At 39.3% G+C, this 19,014-nt stretch overlaps 1 protein-coding gene across 7 annotated transcripts in view; it reads left to right on the forward strand.

Annotated features, from left to right (window-relative positions):
* Svp (COUP transcription factor 2) overlaps positions 1-19,014 on the forward strand; it is a 315,105-nt gene that overhangs the window by 229,586 nt on the left and 66,505 nt on the right. For all 7 annotated transcript variants that reach the window (XM_083106213.1, XM_083106143.1, XM_083106065.1 and 4 more), the window contains one exon: positions 14,557-15,108. In XM_083106213.1, the coding sequence (XP_082962339.1) occupies positions 14,557-15,108 (552 nt within the window). The remainder of the gene's footprint in view (positions 1-14,556; positions 15,109-19,014) is intronic.

Below are 19,014 nucleotides of genomic sequence, written 5' to 3' on the forward strand. Positions count from 1 at the left end.
TCTTGTCATTAATCATATAAGCATACGAATGTAAATGTTGGATCGGTTGCTTGTACTCGCACTAAAAACACGTTTTCAACATGGAACTAATAATGGACGTAGTGATGATTACGTTCTGATAAGTTCTGTTAAAAGAAACATCTATAATTTGTACCTCCTATCGGACTAATAGCAGTTCTCTATTCGAGTAATAGCGATCCAGTTCAGTAATAATGATCAGCGAGAGTTTCGAATTATATCACTTTTCTCACGAAAGAGAAAAACGAGCAATAAACATAGTTGCTATCTAATTGATTGGCAAGACGAATAAATAATGGAAGTGAAATGAGGGTTTAAACATCTTGAGAGACGACGCAATTATCGAGAACACGCGTGCGGACGTTTCGTAAAGGAGTCTTTAGAACGTTGCGGAAAGATCGTGAGAACCGGCTCGGTGCCAAGGTTGTCGGAACAAGTGCAACCGCCCAGCGGGTAAGCAACGCGCGAGCCTGCTGTACATCTAATAATTATTAGACGAGCTATATGTCGCAGCGAGTCGCAAAACGGCCTTGCAGCTAGGCCGTTATACTAGCTCGATTTTCCACAACTCGTATACGTGATTCTATCGTTATGCTATCGCGTCGACGTTGACGAGCGTCGCGACACACGGCAAAATTACGTAAAACTCTAGAAGGTTGTCGTTAGATTAATATAGAAAAATATCATTTCACTGTGCTAGCAAAGTGTCAGACGCCATTAGTCTCAACGCCATTCGTTTTTAATCATTCTAAAATATGTTCTATTAAGGAATATGAAAGAGAAGAAAACAAGATCGCTATTTATTGATAGGATGTATCATTTCACAATATGAGAAATTATATTTTTAAATTAACAAAAATGAAGACGAGATGGCATATATTTTATAATTCAAATTATTTCAATTATTATTGAAATGATTTTAATAAAAATTAATTAAAATAATAATTAATAAAAAATTTTATTGGATTATTTTATTTTTGCTTTCGAAATTCGAGAGCGAAATCTCGTAAACGAATAAATTTGCCGTTAGACAAAATCTCTCTTTCGTCTTTTCAACGGGCAATCTTGTGCATTTCGTCGCATTATAACGGAACAATGCCGTGAAAATCTTAATAGTATCGTCATTTCGCTTTGCTCCTATTCTTCCTCTCTCTCTCGCGTGGCACTTCCGAATTGCCGCCCGAGGATATCTGCGGACACCCATTTATTAGATACGTAAAAATCATTCCGTGCTGCATCGGCCACGCGATATGTTGCATATTGCCCGATCTTCTCTCGCCCGTCATCCTACATTCCGTTCCGCTCCGCTCGCTCACCTCGTCGCTCCGCTCTCATCTTACGTTTTTTTCTCGTCGTCGATGATTGACCCACGTCAATTCTGACATCGCGACTTTTATGAAACGATGTATGAAACGCATCGTTGAACATTCGACGATGAAGTGAATTCGAGAAATTCGCTGGAATCGATAATAATAAGGACAATCTCGAATTGCTACGTCACATGTTATCAATATTTTCTTCGCAGTTGTATTTTTACCCGCGGCCATGTAAATATGACGGCTTTTTATACACCAGAATAAAAACAAGATAGAAATGAATGACATCTGCATTTTAATATATAAACTGATATAAAATAGTATAAGAGATAGCACAATATCGCAATTAATTATGCACGTTTTATTCTACTAGATCCAGTTTTCTGTGAAGTAGAAATCTTTTAATCGTGCACCAAGGGGCATAGAGTATATTCAAGAATAGATATTATATATTACAAGTCGCAATTCTTTCTTTTGAAGAGAGAAAGAGACATCAGAGAGGATTGGGACCAGGAAGCACTTCTGTTGTTATTATAGCCTTCCGTGATAGATTCGCCGTAGGGCACTTATGGTGGATGTATATTTTTCGTGAGGGCCCGTGTACACCGGGAATTAACCTTTTTGCTCGAAGGGACGTGAGTATAAACCACGAAGAACCTGCCATTCATTTACGTATGTGGAATGTTCGCGTGCGGGAAAAAACTATCTAGATTTGAGGAATATTTTATCGAGGTGACGTCAAATAAAAACATTTTTTATTAAAAATTATAATAGAAACTTTAAGCGTGCTGTGTATTTTTATTGTATTAATTAAACATTTATTTATTTATTTATTATTTTTGTATTTATTTATTATATCAATTAAACATAATTTTAATTTAACGATTATAACTACCTGTAAAAGTTTCAAGTCGCACTTACACTCGCATTAATTTTTCAATTTACAATATTATAAGTATTTAATAAATATTTTATAAATGTTTAATAAATATTTTATAAATATTTTATAAATATTTTATAAGTATTTAATTCCTCCTTTTCTCTTTCTATCTTTCTCTCTCTAATATATTTTCTAAATCGAATAGATCTATGGCACTCCTCTTGGAAGCCATTCGAATCGATGACACGGATATTGATGCGATATTCAGGTCGTCGTGCGTCGCGCTCCTCGTCATCCTCGTTAATTCGATGCTGATTTGAAGAGGAGCACACGAGGAAGCGCAGTTGATGATAGTAAAAGAAATAGAAACTAATAGAAGAAACGAGAAACTGGCACATCGCGGGGTGATCGAACGTGCAGCAGTCGTGATCATGTTGGTCAGGCGCGCTCGAGGGATTTTGTTAAACGGTGGGCGAAGGCAAACAGCTCGAGGATAACGTTTGCACGACGCCTAACCGATGACCCAATGACCTCGTACAGCGGTGGCTCATGTAGGTCGTCACCGTTGTTGCTGAGGAGAGATCGTAGGCGGACGATTCGCCGGCTCTTTCTTCCGCTCGTGCGAACTTGTTTCCTGCGAAAAGTCATGTCCCTCTCTCTTCGTCGCAAACTTGTCTCTAACAGAGCGACACTTAAAATGCTTCCATTTCGTCTTATTTCCATTTCAATTTGATAGAGTGATCCTAAGATGGTCCTTGAAGTATATATATTTATTATAAAACTATTTTAGGTGTCTATGATGAATCGCGACAAGTTTAGCAATCATTCAAAAAATAGAAAGTAATTTGTAGTCAGTTAATATTTAAAAATGAGATCATTATATTAAATTAATATTATAAAAAATATATTGTAATTAATTAATATTTAATTACATTATCAATATCGTTGCTCTGTTAAATACAAGTTTACTTTGAATATTGTATTTGAAATGTGCTAGGAAAGTAGGCAAAATATTTGCAAGTATTCATACTTGCATTTCCTTTTGCAATCCCACGAGATTCCTGCTTTATGGCAGGCCAGTGACAATAATTGCAGTATTTTATGCCAGGCAATTAACGCCTCTCCCGGTGAAATCTCGGCGACGCGGCGCGACTTCCTCGCTATCGGCGAAGTCGCTTCCAGAGCGTCGTAAAACCTCGTAAAACATAGAGGTATACATCGCGGATCGATAAACACGATGACGAAGCGTCGAGTTTCACCTGCGAGGTATTTAGGTCCATGGAAACGTATCGCGCTTGTAGAGAGGAGGCGCCGCGTGCATCCCGTTAAGATATCAGCACCGACGTGAGAAATATCGTCCGGCGATATAAACCGATGACACGCTGGAAAACTTTCATGAGCGTAATCGAAGACGGTCGCCATTCGTTACCGCGGCCGTTTGTTTTTGCTCGCGAGGAGCAAACGTCAACTCGCGAGATTGTCAGGAGCGTGGCCGTAGAATTTATGTTAATGATCCAATATTTCTTCTTCCGTAAGAATATTAATTCCACGCTGCATTCCTCAATAATGAAAATAAGATGTAAATGCGATCGTCAGGTGTTGAGGAGTCGGTCATTAAGTTTTTAGAATGTATGAAACTAAATGTAATGTATATAAATTTATCATGTCAAACGACATTATGGATTCGTATCGTTATATTTATCTTATCGTTATAATTATCATATACTGCTAAACTTATCCGTTGAATGAAATTATATTCTGGCGTAAGAATACTTCATATCTGCGCTAAAACTGCTATATTAATCGTCATGGAGATTCAAAGTTAACGTTGTTTTATTTTTTATTACATGTTTTTAAAGATCCGACGATGTATATATATCTTTACACACGTTACTATTAAGCTTATGATTTTTTCGTCGATGAGTATAATTTCCACTTTCGATCATTCAATCAATCATAATCGAAAAGTCGTTATATAAATATAGACACATGTAAAATCAGTTAAAGTTCAAAAGACCACAGTGTATTTTAGAGTTACACGGAGATAATTTGAGCAAAAAATACGTGTAAATGATACATCATCGCAAAGTTACCTTACATGGAAAATTAACGAGCACGTAGTTGCTAATGGCTCTTGATAACAATGTCGGATCACCTCGCGATAGATTAATCAGCATACAGGAAACGTCACTACATTTGCAAGCAAACGATCGATATCATTCGCGGCTGAATTATACGGGAAGCTACGTTTGCGATTGGAATATTTATGCATGCAATGGTTGATTGACACGTGTCGAAATTCTCCAGAAAAGTCGCACCACCTCGACGAGGCAAAGCCAGAGTGTCCTTGCGCGACTACATATCGTTGCGTATTTTTCCGCTATCGTTCGCCTCTTGGAATTATATGCAAATCCTCGATAACTGTTCATTGAACGGCAATCGTAAAGTCGGACGCGCGACCGCAAAACAGCGCCTCCAGAAATAATGAAATGCGTAGAATTTTCCACGCGAAATCAAAATTGATAATAAACAAGAGAAATATGCAAGGTTCCACATATCATACATCTGATTAATCGATCTCTCTTCCTCTCTCTCTCTCTCTCTCTCTCTTTTTGAACATGTATCATACTTTCAGTGATTATGCAAATTTGTCTGGATAAATCTTAATTTGCATTTGATTTAAAAACTACACCGAGAAAAAATCTGGTTACATTAATTAGAATTCTGATAGATTCAACTAGTATGTCTGTTGGAAAATGGACGAATCAGAATTCTTGTAGGAATTACTAGATGAATATGATTAATTTCTTCCTGTTAAATTTACCAAATTTTCTCGTTAATAACACTAAACTCATCAGCACCAAGTCGTCTAAAATTTTTTCCATCTAACTTCAAAAGTCTGTTTAATATTCTGAATTCCAACAAGATTAATGGATAAATTCAATCCAGATTATTGAATAAATTATTTTAAATTCAGTTTGTTAGAAATTAAACTGATAAACAGTGCACTGAAAAAAAAATCTGGTTGCATTAATTAGAATTCTGGTAGATTCAACTAGTATGTCTGTTGGAAAATGGACGAATCAGAATTCTTGTAGGAATTATTAGATGAATATGATTAATTTCTTCCTGTTAAATTTACCAAATTTTCTCGTTAATAACACTAAACTCATCAGCACCAAATCGTCTAAAATTTTTTCCATCTAACTTCAAAAGTCTGTTTAATATTCTGAATTCCAACAAGATTAATGGATAAATTCAATCCAGATTATTGAATAAATTATTTTAAATTCAGTTTGTTAGAAATTAAACTGATAAACAGTGCACTGAAAAAAAAATCTGGTTGCATTAATTAGAATTCTGGTAGATTCAACTAGTATGTCTGTTGGAAAATGGACGAATCAGAATTCTTGTAGGAATTACTAGATGAATATGATTAATTTCTTCCTGTTAAATTTACCAAATTTTCTCGTTAATAACACTAAACTCATCAGCACCAAGTCGTCTAAAATTTTTTCCATCTAACTTCAAAAGTCTGTTTAATATTCTGAATTCCAACAAGATTAATGGATAAATTCAATCCAGATTATTGAATAAATTATTTTAAATTCAGTTTGTTAGAAATTAAACTGATAAACAGTGCACTGAAAAAAAAATCTGGTTGCATTAATTAGAATTCTGGTAGATTCAACTAGTATGTCTGTTGGAAAATGGACGAATCAGAATTCTTGTAGGAATTATTAGATGAATATGATTAATTTCTTCCTGTTAAATTTACCAAATTTTCTCGTTAATAACACTAAACTCATCAGCACCAAATCGTCTAAAATTTTTTCCATCTAACTTCAAAAGTCTGTTTAATATTCTGAATTCCAACAAGATTAATGGATAAATTCAATCCAGATTATTGAATAAATTATTTTAAATTCAGTTTGTTAGAAATTAAACTGATAAACAGTGCACTGAAAAAAAAATCTGGTTGCATTAATTAGAATTCTGGTAGATTCAACTAGTATGTCTGTTGGAAAATGGACGAATCAGAATTCTTGTAGGAATTACTAGATGAATATGATTAATTTCTTCCTGTTAAATTTACCAAATTTTCTCGTTAATAACACTAAACTCATCAGCACCAAGTCGTCTAAAATTTTTTCCATCTAACTTCAAAAGTCTGTTTAATATTCTGAATTCCAACAAGATTAATGGATAAATTCAATCCAGATTATTGAATAAATTATTTTAAATTCAGTTTGTTAGAAATTAAACTGATAAACAGTGCACTGAAAAAAAAATCTGGTTGCATTAATTAGAATTCTGGTAGATTCAACTAGTATGTCTGTTGGAAAATGGACGAATCAGAATTCTTGTAGGAATTATTAGATGAATATGATTAATTTCTTCCTGTTAAATTTACCAAATTTTCTCGTTAATAACACTAAACTCATCAGCACCAAATCGTCTAAAATTTTTTCCATCTAACTTCAAAAGTCTGTTTAATATTCTGAATTCCAACAAGATTAATGGATAAATTCAATCCAGATTATTGAATAAATTATTTTAAATTCAGTTTGTTAGAAATTAAACTGATAAACAGTGCACTGAAAAAAAAATCTGGTTGCATTAATTAGAATTCTGGTAGATTCAACTAGTATGTCTGTTGGAAAATGGACGAATCAGAATTCTTGTAGGAATTACTAGATGAATATGATTAATTTCTTCCTGTTAAATTTACCAAATTTTCTCGTTAATAACACTAAACTCATCAGCACCAAGTCGTCTAAAATTTTTTCCATCTAACTTCAAAAGTCTGTTTAATATTCTGAATTCCAACAAGATTATTGGATAAATTCAATCCAAATTATTGAATAAATTATTTTAAATTCAGTTTGTTAGAAATTAAACTGATAAACAGTGATGCAAGAAGAGGATGCAGCTCAAACACACACAATCAGAGAGTCAGCGTCCTCTTTCTGGCACTACTGCTCGTAAGAGAAAAAAAATATACTTTGGATTTAACGTTAATACTAGTTCTTTATATACATTTCATGACAAATATTGAATACGAGTTAAGTTAAGAGTTGCTCGCCGCCCAGCGGCAAGCAAAGAAGTTAATGCAACAAAAAATTTTATAGATTCAACTAGAAAATACTAACCAAATGCTTATAATAAAGTCTATTAAACGTTCTAGTTATAAAAAATCGAGTCTTATCATGATAACTAGAAATTCTGTTTGATTTAACCAAAATGCCTTCAATCATATAACGTCTTGTTGGTACAATCAAACGATTTTTCTCAATGTATTATATTTATTTCGATCAGAAGAGAAAAGAAATATGTAGTTCGCCTGACGCTTCTAAAATCTGCTCGACGCGGAGAGAAACGCTTTCACGGCACATCCATCTGAATGCCTAGCAAATCTTCCGCAATGCACGATGGATAGGCACGCACGCGCTCTCTGTCTCCGTCCGCGTGCTCTCCCGGTGTGGATCGTGTTAAATTTCTAAGTCATAGTACATCACGAGCGCTAATGAAATTCCTCTACCGCGTCGCGTCCGGTCCGTCTTAATCAACGCGGCTGTCGCCGTGAACGAAAGGAATTAACATTTTAAATCACGCGCTCCGCGGGTGCTCGTTCCCCGTCTCATCCGGAGGAAGGTGGCGGAGAGGGAGGAGGGTACCTTCTTTTCCCCCGTGCCGTCTTTCCCTTCCGAGCTACGGCCTCTTCGTCCCCCCCCTCTCTCCCCGGTAATTCGTTTATTATTATCGAGAGAAGGAGAGCGGAAGATTGATCGTCACTCCCCGATGTTTATAATTATTTCGAGCGATACCACGGCGCGTTTTCACATTGTACGTTACGTCGAGATGTACGCGTCTCGCCCTCACGTGTGGACACACACATACGCACACGCGTGCGTCCAGACAGACGCAGCCACCTACACGCAACGGCACAAGCATACGCGCGCCGAGGTGTCCGTGTGTGTGTGCGAAAAGAAGAAAGGTATAGGTTCGACCTCGATGCTTTTTTTTTTCCTCTCTCTCCCTGGACGGATACCTTCCACTCGGCCTTCCCTCTTCCCCCCCTCTCTCTCCCCCAATTTTTCGAACCGCGCGCCAGGATCATCAATCCACGTCTCGCGGACTTCTTCGAGAATACGCCACGCGTTCGCCGCCGTAGAGATCGCTCAGGATCCCTGGCAAGATCTCTCCGGTATGCGCGCACAACGCACGTCAGGGTCTCCTCTTCTGTCCTCTCTTCAATAATCCTCGCGATTCTTCCGCTTTATCGAGGTATCGAGGCCTCGCGCGACGATCGGTAATCGCGCTAATGAAGCCGCGTCCCTCTGACGTGTAGCACTATCGTTCGCCAAAGGAAAGTAACGTAAGACCCCGTGGAAGACAGATCTCTCATTGTGGCTTCAATGTACGTACTTTACGGTACCGCTTTCCAACACTTGATTCGAACGACCTCCAACATTGAAATCAACGATGACTTTACTTAATCCTTACGCGTGAAAAATCTAGCGTCTCACCGTTAGCAGCGTCTCTTTTTGATTTAATAGTCTTTGATTTATTGGAAAAAAATTTATTATAATATTTACATTTTCGAATGTAACATTAATTTAATCCTAAAAGAGAAAAAGGAAAAAATGAAATTAATAATTTGATGTTTTTTTCTAGTTTTATTTTTTTATATCGAGATATTAAACCTCTCATTAAAAAATGATGATTATTAATTGTGCTCTCGTAGAGAAGCTTTAGAAATAGAACGTTACATTTGGAAGTCTTCTGATTGATTAATCCGATTTATATCTTGCGATAATTAACGATATCGACGTACGTCGCTAACACGGTACCAAATAAAGTACAGTAGCGACTTGTATCGGGATTTGATCGCAAAGCGGCGCATCAGCCCGAGCGGTGAGTCTTTTAACGAGGAGAAACCACGGGCCGAGAGATGCGGTTAATCCGGCACGTTGGAGACGGTATCGCCTGATTGCGACTACGACGTCACGCGGCCTGGTGGGTAGGTAAGGTACGAGCCGAGGCGAGCGAGCGAGCGAATCGGGTAGATGACTACGATGGTGGTTGGTAACGGTATACCGAATCTGCATACACCGTAACGTATACTGCACGTTTACGCCGCGCGCGCACTCGGCGCTATCGGGGAACCGCATCATGCTAATTCGCATCCTCTCCGCCGGCCGTCGAGATCCGTTCTCGAGACGTTCGCCTCTCGCGCGGATCGTCTCTCGCCATGGACCACGGACGCGCCGATTTTGCTTGCGAACTCAGCCAGGTCGATATGCAACTATTCCCATCTGTCCGGTTTTCTCTTTGCGAAATACGTACGTCGTCTTGCGAGATGCTCCGATTCGGGGTTACTTGGGAGATTAACGTCATCGTGAATGTGTTGATCGGATAAAATTATTAAGATATTGTGTAAGAGCTTATGAAATGGAAATAAGATCAAAGATTTCGATTGAGAATCTCTCTCGTAAAGATAAAAACTCACCTATTTGTTCTAAGATTAAACAAATAAATGGAAACATATTTTATCGTGCAATTAGGTTGATCTTATATTTTTCTAATTCCGTTTCTTTTTTATACCGATTATCTTCACTATCTTATCCGCGCATACGATCAGCCACGATCCTGCGAATGCGTATGCGATTACGAAGATGTTTTGGAGAAAAGACGGACCGAGATGTCGGCATAAGAAATGAGGAGAAAAAGGCCACGAGTCTCTGCCGATGAATCACTCTCGGCGATATCGGCCGATCTGGACAAGTTCACCCGCATGTTCGGAACATGTTTATCTTGGGTTTCGCGTGTCAACTTCGCGTCATTGTCACGACTCTCTCTTTTTCTCGGCCTTATTATCGATGCATCGATATCGCGGAAGTGCGACGTCGGGGCGTTAAATGGGACTTTGGTCGGTCCCCCACGCGCTCTGGGGGACCGACCCTCTCTCGAGGAAAGCAGAGAATAGGAGAACGAGAGGGGACTTATGGAGAGACGAATAGAAAGAGAAGCGAAGGAATGGAGAAGGAAGGAAAGAGGAGAGCCCGTTCCTTCGTTAGCCGCGGGGCGGAGGCTGGAATCCAGGCGCTTCTCAGCGGGACGCCGTTTCTTCGAGTCTCGACTCTCTCGAGCGGGAGAGTCTCGTACGTGAAAGACTTCCTTCCTCGCTCTCCATCTTCTTCTTCTTCTTCTTCTCTTCTTCTTCTGCGTCGTCTTCTTCTCCTGCCGCCGCAGCTCCTCGTCAGTCCTCCGTTTCGTTTTTAGCGTGCCACCTTCTCTTCTGGTCCCGCACCAGCACTATGCTCTCGCAAGCTAGAACGAGCGATTCTCCTTCTCGCTCCCGCCATTTCGCTCACAAGCCGCTATTTCTCCCGAGAACACGAGCGCTGCATCGGTGCACCGTACATACGCCCACGCGTTGTTACGAGTCGCAATTTGCCGAGGTACGTCTTAGACGGTGTTTCCTTTTGAGGATTAAGTGTGCTCTCAATGTTGTCTCTTTCTCTCTCTCGGTTCCGCGTTCCGACCATTGAGAGCCCTCCAGAATGTCGTCGAAGCTGCGCCGTTCCTTCAAGACGGTCGCGATCATTCTACCATTGATATTAATCTTAAGTCTGTTTTATCGACAAAAACGCCATAATTTTCGGAAGTGTGCCATTTTTTATTGCCTGTATAGAATTAAAAATCCTTCTCCAGAATTTAAGTATACACGCAAACGGACACGTGAAAACTCTATACAGTATGAGATTTTATATTGAGAAAGAAAATAAGTATAAAATTACATTTTTATTTATCGACTTCTTAAATCAACAGCGTCAGAGCTGTCAACTTGTATAAATATTAGCTTCTTATAAAAGTTTTATAGCTTTTATGCATAAAACAGTAGCTTTCACGATTATGTACTGTAGAACATTGTCGAACTATAAAAACTGAATTTAATTGCCTAATTAATAAATGATATTCTTCCGAAAATTTCAGTCCGTACGTACCTGAAATATCGATAAAATAGAGTGGAAAAAGCAGTGCATCTTCTTTATAAATAACGTGATAGAGAGTGATACGGGATGAGGATTAGATGAGGGCGCTGTAATCGTGTAAGAGTTCGCCGTTCAGTTTAGGATTCCCTTAATAGTTTAAAGTTTAGTCTTAAAAACTTGGCATAAATAAAAAAATTTTTTCTGAAATTTACCTAGCAAAAATATATTTATATCTTGCATTTCATAAATGTTTTTCTGAAAGAGATACACAATTTCCCAAAAGAAATGTATAACATTCTTATTCTCTTATGTCAAGTTTTCAAGGTATGCAGGAATAATTATTGCCGTACGCAATTTAATATTTCTAGGAAGGGGAGCGCAAAGTTATTATTCTAAATTACGTCGCGAAAAACGCAACCTTGAAAGGCCCGAAGGCTCGTATGGCGAGCACGCATTTAAATAATTCACCCACCTACTTGAATCGTCGAGAAGTTGAAGGCTCGTCGGCAGCTCGTTCCAAGTTTTCAGCATTGTCACGCGCACGCGTTGCCCCGTCATTTGCCAATTATCGCGAGTGAAAGCACACTCGTGTAACGCCAAGTAATTGCGTTACGCGGACAGACGAGCGCAATCGCGCGGTGGACAATCGCGCAAGAGCGGTCGTTACTCAACGGAGTAATCGCGTCGCCGTCCGCCTCCTCTCCCTCCTCTGTCTCCTCCCTTGTATATATGTGTATGTAAGCGCGGAAAAAATACGCGGCCCGGTAATAATCGCGGTAATCACGCCCGGAGAATGCGGCAGAGGCGCGTTTATAAGTACATAACGGTTTGCAGGACATCTCGCATGATCGGGCACGAAAGATACGATCCTCTCGCCCGCGATCGAAGAGCCGAACGAGGAAGTCGGTAACCAAGTCGATTTTTCAGGACGACATATTTATCCTGCAATTGAGAAATGTGCTTTTTTATCGATTAAAAAGAGAAGACTCTAGTTAAAAGAGATACAAAAGAACAATTGAATTTTTTAAATGTGTGTCTTACATGTGAGAGAAGAATAAATTTTATAATAATTATATACATTGAATAAATTTTTATAATATACGTCGCAATTACATTTCTCATGTGAGAACATTGCTATAAAATTTCAAGTAACTTTTAATTATAATATTAAAATGATCGCTCTCTAGATTTTACTCTCTTGGATACTTGTGTCTTGGGAGAAGAATACAATGCGCATTGTAACAGAGAGAGAGAGAACGCAAATTATACACTGAGAAAAAAAATCTGGTTGCATTAATTAGAATTCTGGTAGATTCAACCAGTATGTCTGTTGGAAAATGGACGAACCAGAATTCTTGTAGGAATTACCAGATGAATCTGATTAATTTCTTCCTGTTAAATTTACCAAATTTTCTGGTTAATAATACTAAACTCACCAGCACCAAGTCGTCTAAAATTTTTTCCATCTAATTTCAAAAGTCTGTTTAATATTCTGAATTCCAACAAGATTATTGGATAAATTCAATCCAGATTGTTGAATAAGTTATTTTAAATTCAGTTTATTAGAAATTAAACTGATAAAACAGTGATGCAAGAAGAGGATGCAGCTCAAACACACATAATCAGAGAGCTAGCGCCCTCTTTCTGGCACTACTGCTCGTAAGAGAAAAAAAATATACCTTGGATTTAATGTTAATACTAGTTCTTTATATACATTTCATGGCAAATATTGAATACGAGTTGAATTAAGAGTTGCTCGCCGCCCAGCGGCAAGCAAAGAAGTTAATGTAACAAAAAATTTTATAAATTCAACTAGAAAATACTAACCAAATGCTTATAATAAAGTCTATTAAACGTTCTAGTTATAAAAAATTGAGTCTTATCATGATAACTAGAAATTCTGTTTGATTTAACCAAAATGCCTTCAATCATATAACGTCTTGTTGGTACAATCAAACGATTTTTCTCAGTGTATAAATTCTTTTAATAGCTTACGTGTGTTCGAGCAAAAAGAGTGTGTAGATAAATCTATCAAAGTAGTACATTATTTTACAATTGCAGTGGACATTAACCTCAATGATATGATGATGATGATGACGATAATAATGATGAAGATAATGATGATGATGATAATAACGGCTGATCAATGAAGCGGTAATGCCGGCGAAATTCGTTTAGATCCGATCGAAATCGCCGACACCGGCGGCATCGCCGTCTCTCTTAGGCGATCGTATTTGCGTGTACTTGAACGTGCCACGTTACGGCCGTGCGTATACAATATTTGCCTTTGCACAATATTTGCAGACACTCGAGGGTATTGCCGCGATTCGTCCGGGTTCCGGTACAGGTGTCGTGCACCTTCGCGTCGGTGACTTCTTGGAAGGAGCTAGCGAAATAAATGAGTACATTATATATGTATCTCCGACGCACACGAAGGCACGAAACGATCTCTCTCACTCGAAACGGACCGTTAGCCGATGGTCAGCGAGGATCCACTCGTTACGTCACGTCTGTATTCGATGAGAATGATCGCCTCGGGCGACCGTAGAAATTCGCGCTGTCAATGTATAGGCAAGCGTGGCGCAATCCGCCCGTCAGATTTTTGACGGATCGTGCGGATCCTCTCCGGCTGGCTACAAATGAGAGTATCCTTGACGCTGTAATGTTTACTTGGGGGATATTCGATATACGATCGCTGCCAAATGTTGCTCCAAGTCCAGCTTATTCGTTAAATGCTCTCGTCTGATCCTCGCGACGTTATCGCAGGAAACATTTATGTAATAATCGACGAATAAGTATGTATTTCTGATTAAAGATAAGCTAAGCGTGATTTGGATACGTTAATATTTCAATCAAGAATCGTTGCAAAAGTGAAAGAGCCCGTTTCTCTTTTCTATTGAAGCCGCGAATTCGTTGACGTGTGACTGCATAGATAAGTCTCATTCCTAGTTTCTCGAAAAGGTTTCAAGGACGAATGATTGAAGAAGATTTTGGGGCGATTTAAAGAGCGCGTCGAAGCTTCAAGAGAGAATCGCATTAAAAAATATACATTTCGCATATTTTAAAGAAAGGAAATTAAAAAAATATGCGGTTGCATATTAAATAAAAACACATGTTACATTTTTCTATCACTATTTTTGATTATTACTTTTTTTTCATTCGCACTGCTTCAAGATCCTCGAACAAAATTTCGTAAGCTCGATCGATTCCGCCACTTTTCACCGTCTTCGTATGCGAATGAACGGCGATGGCAGATACTATACCGTGTAACGTGAAAGAACGAGATCAGAATCTTAGGTAGAGACGCGAGTCTTCACATTATCGAGCTTCATTCTTGTTTCAGCCGTGCAAAGGGGGCGAGTACCTCCATCGCAACCCTCGCTGCCGGGTCTGCCGGGTCAGTTCGCCCTGACGAACGGGGACGCGGTCGCGTGCGCCGGCCTAAACGGACACAATTACCTCTCGTCGTACATAAGTCTGCTGCTGAGGGCGGAGCCGTACCCTACCTCGAGATACGGCCAGTGTATGCAGCCCAACAACATCATGGGCATCGACAATATCTGCGAGCTTGCGGCGCGGCTGCTCTTCTCGGCGGTCGAGTGGGCCCGGAACATCCCGTTCTTCCCGGACCTCCAGGTGACGGATCAAGTGGCGCTGCTCAGGCTAGTATGGAGCGAGCTGTTCGTCCTGAACGCGAGCCAGTGCTCGATGCCTCTCCACGTGGCGCCGCTCCTGGCGGCGGCGGGACTTCACGCCTCGCCGATGGCAGCGGATCGCGTGGTCGCCTTCATGGACCACATCAGGATCTTTCAGGAGCAAGTGGAGAAGCTCAAGGCCCTTCACGTCGACTCCGCGGAGTACAGCTGTCTCAAGGCCATCGTCCTCTTCACCACCGGTGAGTCTGGAATTAATGTTTGATCGCTTTTTAAGGCTAAATTAGGTTGATTTGATTTTAGGTTGATTATAACATTTTTAATTAATTTAGAGATATTTTTTATTCAATTCTAATCAACTTTCCGATACATATATATATAATTATTTTTGCATAAAATATATATAAATTAGGTTGATTTGATTTTAGGTTGATTATAACATTTTTAATTAATTTAGAGATATTTTTTATTCAATTTTAATCAACTTTCCGATACATATATATATAATTATTTTTGTATAAAATATATATATAAAATTTAAAGTGATTTTTAAGTACAGATACAGTTCTACTTAAAACTCTCGTAAGATTTTTTTAACTCATTATTTATTAAAAGTCACACTTTTACCTATCGAAAACTTTTTCGAGAGGTACGTTTTTTATATTTTTAATAAATGCACAAGAGATATCGCATAAATATTATCTATTAAATATTGAAATATTAAATATTAAATATTTATCTATCTATTATCCATGCATCGCAACGACATTCATCGAGATTCGTGAACTCCCATTGAAAAACGAAGAGCACTTGCGCTCAAAGAACTAGAAAATCATTTGACTTTGCGTCTAGCACGAGGGTCTCCTATAACGTACTCTCATACACGATACTTCGGTCATCGTCTGCATTACCCGCGCCTGCCCGCCTGTCTCGCCTATAATCGTCATGACGATGCTATCTCGAAGACGCTCGTTGTCACGTAGCCGCGATCCTTGACGGGCCTAGAGAGAAGCCTGGCAGTGCACGAGAGGGACAATGCTCTCTCTCTTTCTCTCCCTCTCTCTTCCCGCGCTCGCGAAGCTTCACAGTTCCTATACCATGTACCGGGTGGCGGGAGAGCACCGGAAGAACTCTCCGAGCCTAAACGGAGCGGGTCTCTCCCTTTTCCTCCTCCTTTCATTCTCTCTTTCTCTATCTAGAGAACCCGCTCTCTCGACGGTGTTCGTTGCTCGCTGACCGTAGGCTTGGTCTAATCGACATGGCGTAGATATTATCGCCCGCGACTGTCATCCAGCAACGCTGGATCCTCGTCCAGGACCAGGAGAGAGACCCGACGACGGCATGACGACAATTCACTGACGTAACAATGTGTAGCGCCGCGGACGTGCGTTATGCCGTGATCGTCATCGAGCGCACATTGAGACAATGCGTTTCTCCTGCTTCCTCCTCCCCGTCCGTCTCTCATCGTAACGTGTTCTCGCTCTCCGAAGCCAATCTCTAGTCCCTGTATCTATCTCTTCCCGTTTCATCCATCTCACTCTCGCTCTCTCTATCTCTATCTCTCTCTGTCTCTCTGTCTCTGTCTCTTTCTCTTTCGCAACATCCGATGACAACCGCATCCTGTCCGAACGAGCGCTCGCGCGAGTTATCTCCCGGCCCATCTGCTCCTTTCTCCAGGAGGAACCACTATTATCGCATACATACACACACATGCACAATTGGGGGAGATTTCGGTCGGGCGATCCTTTCCTCTCGATGTGTCCTCTTGATGCTACGTGCACGCATATTCGTACGCACACGACTCGCGTACGGGCGGTGAGATTTTAGTTTAGGGGAGGTCGACGAGCAGAAACGACGAGGAGAACGTCGGCGACGGCGGCGGCAGCGAAGATGGTCCATGCTAAAACATCTCGTCGTAGATACGAGACGGGGGGGCTATTTATTTCCGTGCTATATGGGCGCGCTTAGCTCGGTTTAGCTTATGCTAATGTCCCATTCTCGAGGAACCACCTCCGCCTCTCCTCTTTTTTGCCCCGCTCGATTTTTTTTTAATCCTTCTTGCGCTTGAACGCGATCGCCGGACGACTGGTTCTTTTCTTCCTCGCTCTTTCGATCCTTGCTATAAGTATCGTCCGTCCTCTCTCCAGTCTCTTCGTAAAATTTAACGTTTAACTCTTAGCTTATATGCGATCTTTTTCGAGTGTAATTATATTTTTAGGAACACAATTGTGTATGGGATGAAGATAATATTGCTTATATAAATAAATAATAAATTAAACAATATATTTTTAATGAATTATAAGAGAAAAGTGTAATTTAAAAAATGTGAACATGAAACTTTAAACTGGATCTTTTACTTATTAATTTTGAAATACAAATTATATTAAAGACTAGAAATAAAATAAAAACTAATATTTTGATAATTTGCAATCCTCGAAATTCATTAAAAAACTTTATTTTTTTAAGCATTTGTTATTTAAAGAGAAGAAAAAAATTGTTCTCTATTCTTACATTTTTTCAATATAAAGATAATTTCTTTAATTAATTTACTGATAACAAACACTCATGCATACAAGTTGAAAATAAATACTAGTCAATAAATTACCGGTAACATTTAACCTGTAATATATCACCACGGAGATAAAATGCCGACGCAAAAGATAAGCTTATTACTTATTACGGGGTTAAGGGATCGTTATTGTGAAGGTTAAAAAGTAAATGGACCAGGACACATCATTCCGCCCAATTTAACATAATGAAAGGTAAAAGCAAGGAAACGGTTCGTACTCCGCGGTCGCGAATGAATTCGTTTGAAATGAAAAGTGGAATGAATGTTCGCACGTACCGCACAGAGCCGCGTTATTACGCTAATCGAGGTGTGTCACTACATAGCGAAACACAGAAGTAACGAATGCGAAATGCATTATTAATTGCGTCGAGGCCGGTTATGCCGCCTTAAGATCGTATAAAATCGAGATAACGAACGGTCGTCACTTAAACTTTTGCTTCGTATGTTCCACATAAATATACGAGCGTTTGATAATTAACGCACGATAGTTAATGAGATCGTGGGAAATATCTAGGATTTTGCGATGTCAACCGATTTGAGATGTAAATTGCGATTATCAATTATATGTCGCAATAATTTATATCGGACCGTTTGGATTGTCAAACTTTAATAATTTAAATGTAAATTGTTTTCTGTTATGTAAAAAATTATATTGGATAGATTAGAATTATATGAGAACCGCATCAATTTTCGAAAATAATATGAAATATGTGATTCCATAATATATAATATGTGATTCCGTTTTTTATTAATATATTCTTATTTATTCATTTATTACTTTTACATATGGTTCATGATTATTCGTTACTTCTCTCTCTCTCTCCTTTACTGTCTTTTAGGATTATTCATTATTTTTATTAAAAGGATAATATATAAATATGAAGCAATGTGTCTATTAATCATAATAAAATCAATTTTGTTGCAAAAATTAGTCAAATTTAACTTCAGTAGTTGAGATTGAAATAAATTGTATTTTTTTCGCATTTTGTCTCCTGTGTCACATTTTCTAAATATACATTTACTATATATATTTAACATTAACATGAGTTGGGAAGACTCCCTGCGATTATAGTACTTATGTATCGCTCGTAATTGACGTGAAATTAGCGTGTCCGCCGACGAGCGCGGATAAATTTCTTTCCGCTCCCTTTCTCTCTTTCTCTCACAACGGAAATTCCTCGCACCGCTCGCGAGATGGAGGGTTGCGGCTTTTTTTCGTACACCCCGTAGCCGTCGGATCACGTGTCTAATTGTTCGGATAAAACGGCGGAACGAGGGCACGATACATAAAGTACGTTTAGCTCGCTAAGATCGGCCGCCTCTCAGCTTTCTCCGGTGTTGTGCATGCACGAGATGTGCATACCCGGTGGTCCGAAACGATCGGGCGCGCCGCCGCTTGAATAATCGTCGCCCAGGATCATTATGTCCCGACGTCGACCGTAATTATACGGGAAAAAAAACGCGCCCGCGCTACGATAGTTTGCTCTTTCTCTCTCTTTCTCTCTTTCTCGGCTAGACCCTTAATTGCAACAACAACCGACGCTGCCATTTATCCTGCAATCAGTAACATTTCCTAAGA

The sequence above is a fragment of the Camponotus vicinus genome, unplaced genomic scaffold (assembly GCF_025532165.1).
Source record: "Camponotus vicinus isolate PSW18456_S1 unplaced genomic scaffold, iyCamVici1.0 SCAF_1, whole genome shotgun sequence".
Lineage (NCBI taxonomy): Eukaryota > Metazoa > Arthropoda > Insecta > Hymenoptera > Formicidae > Camponotus > Camponotus vicinus.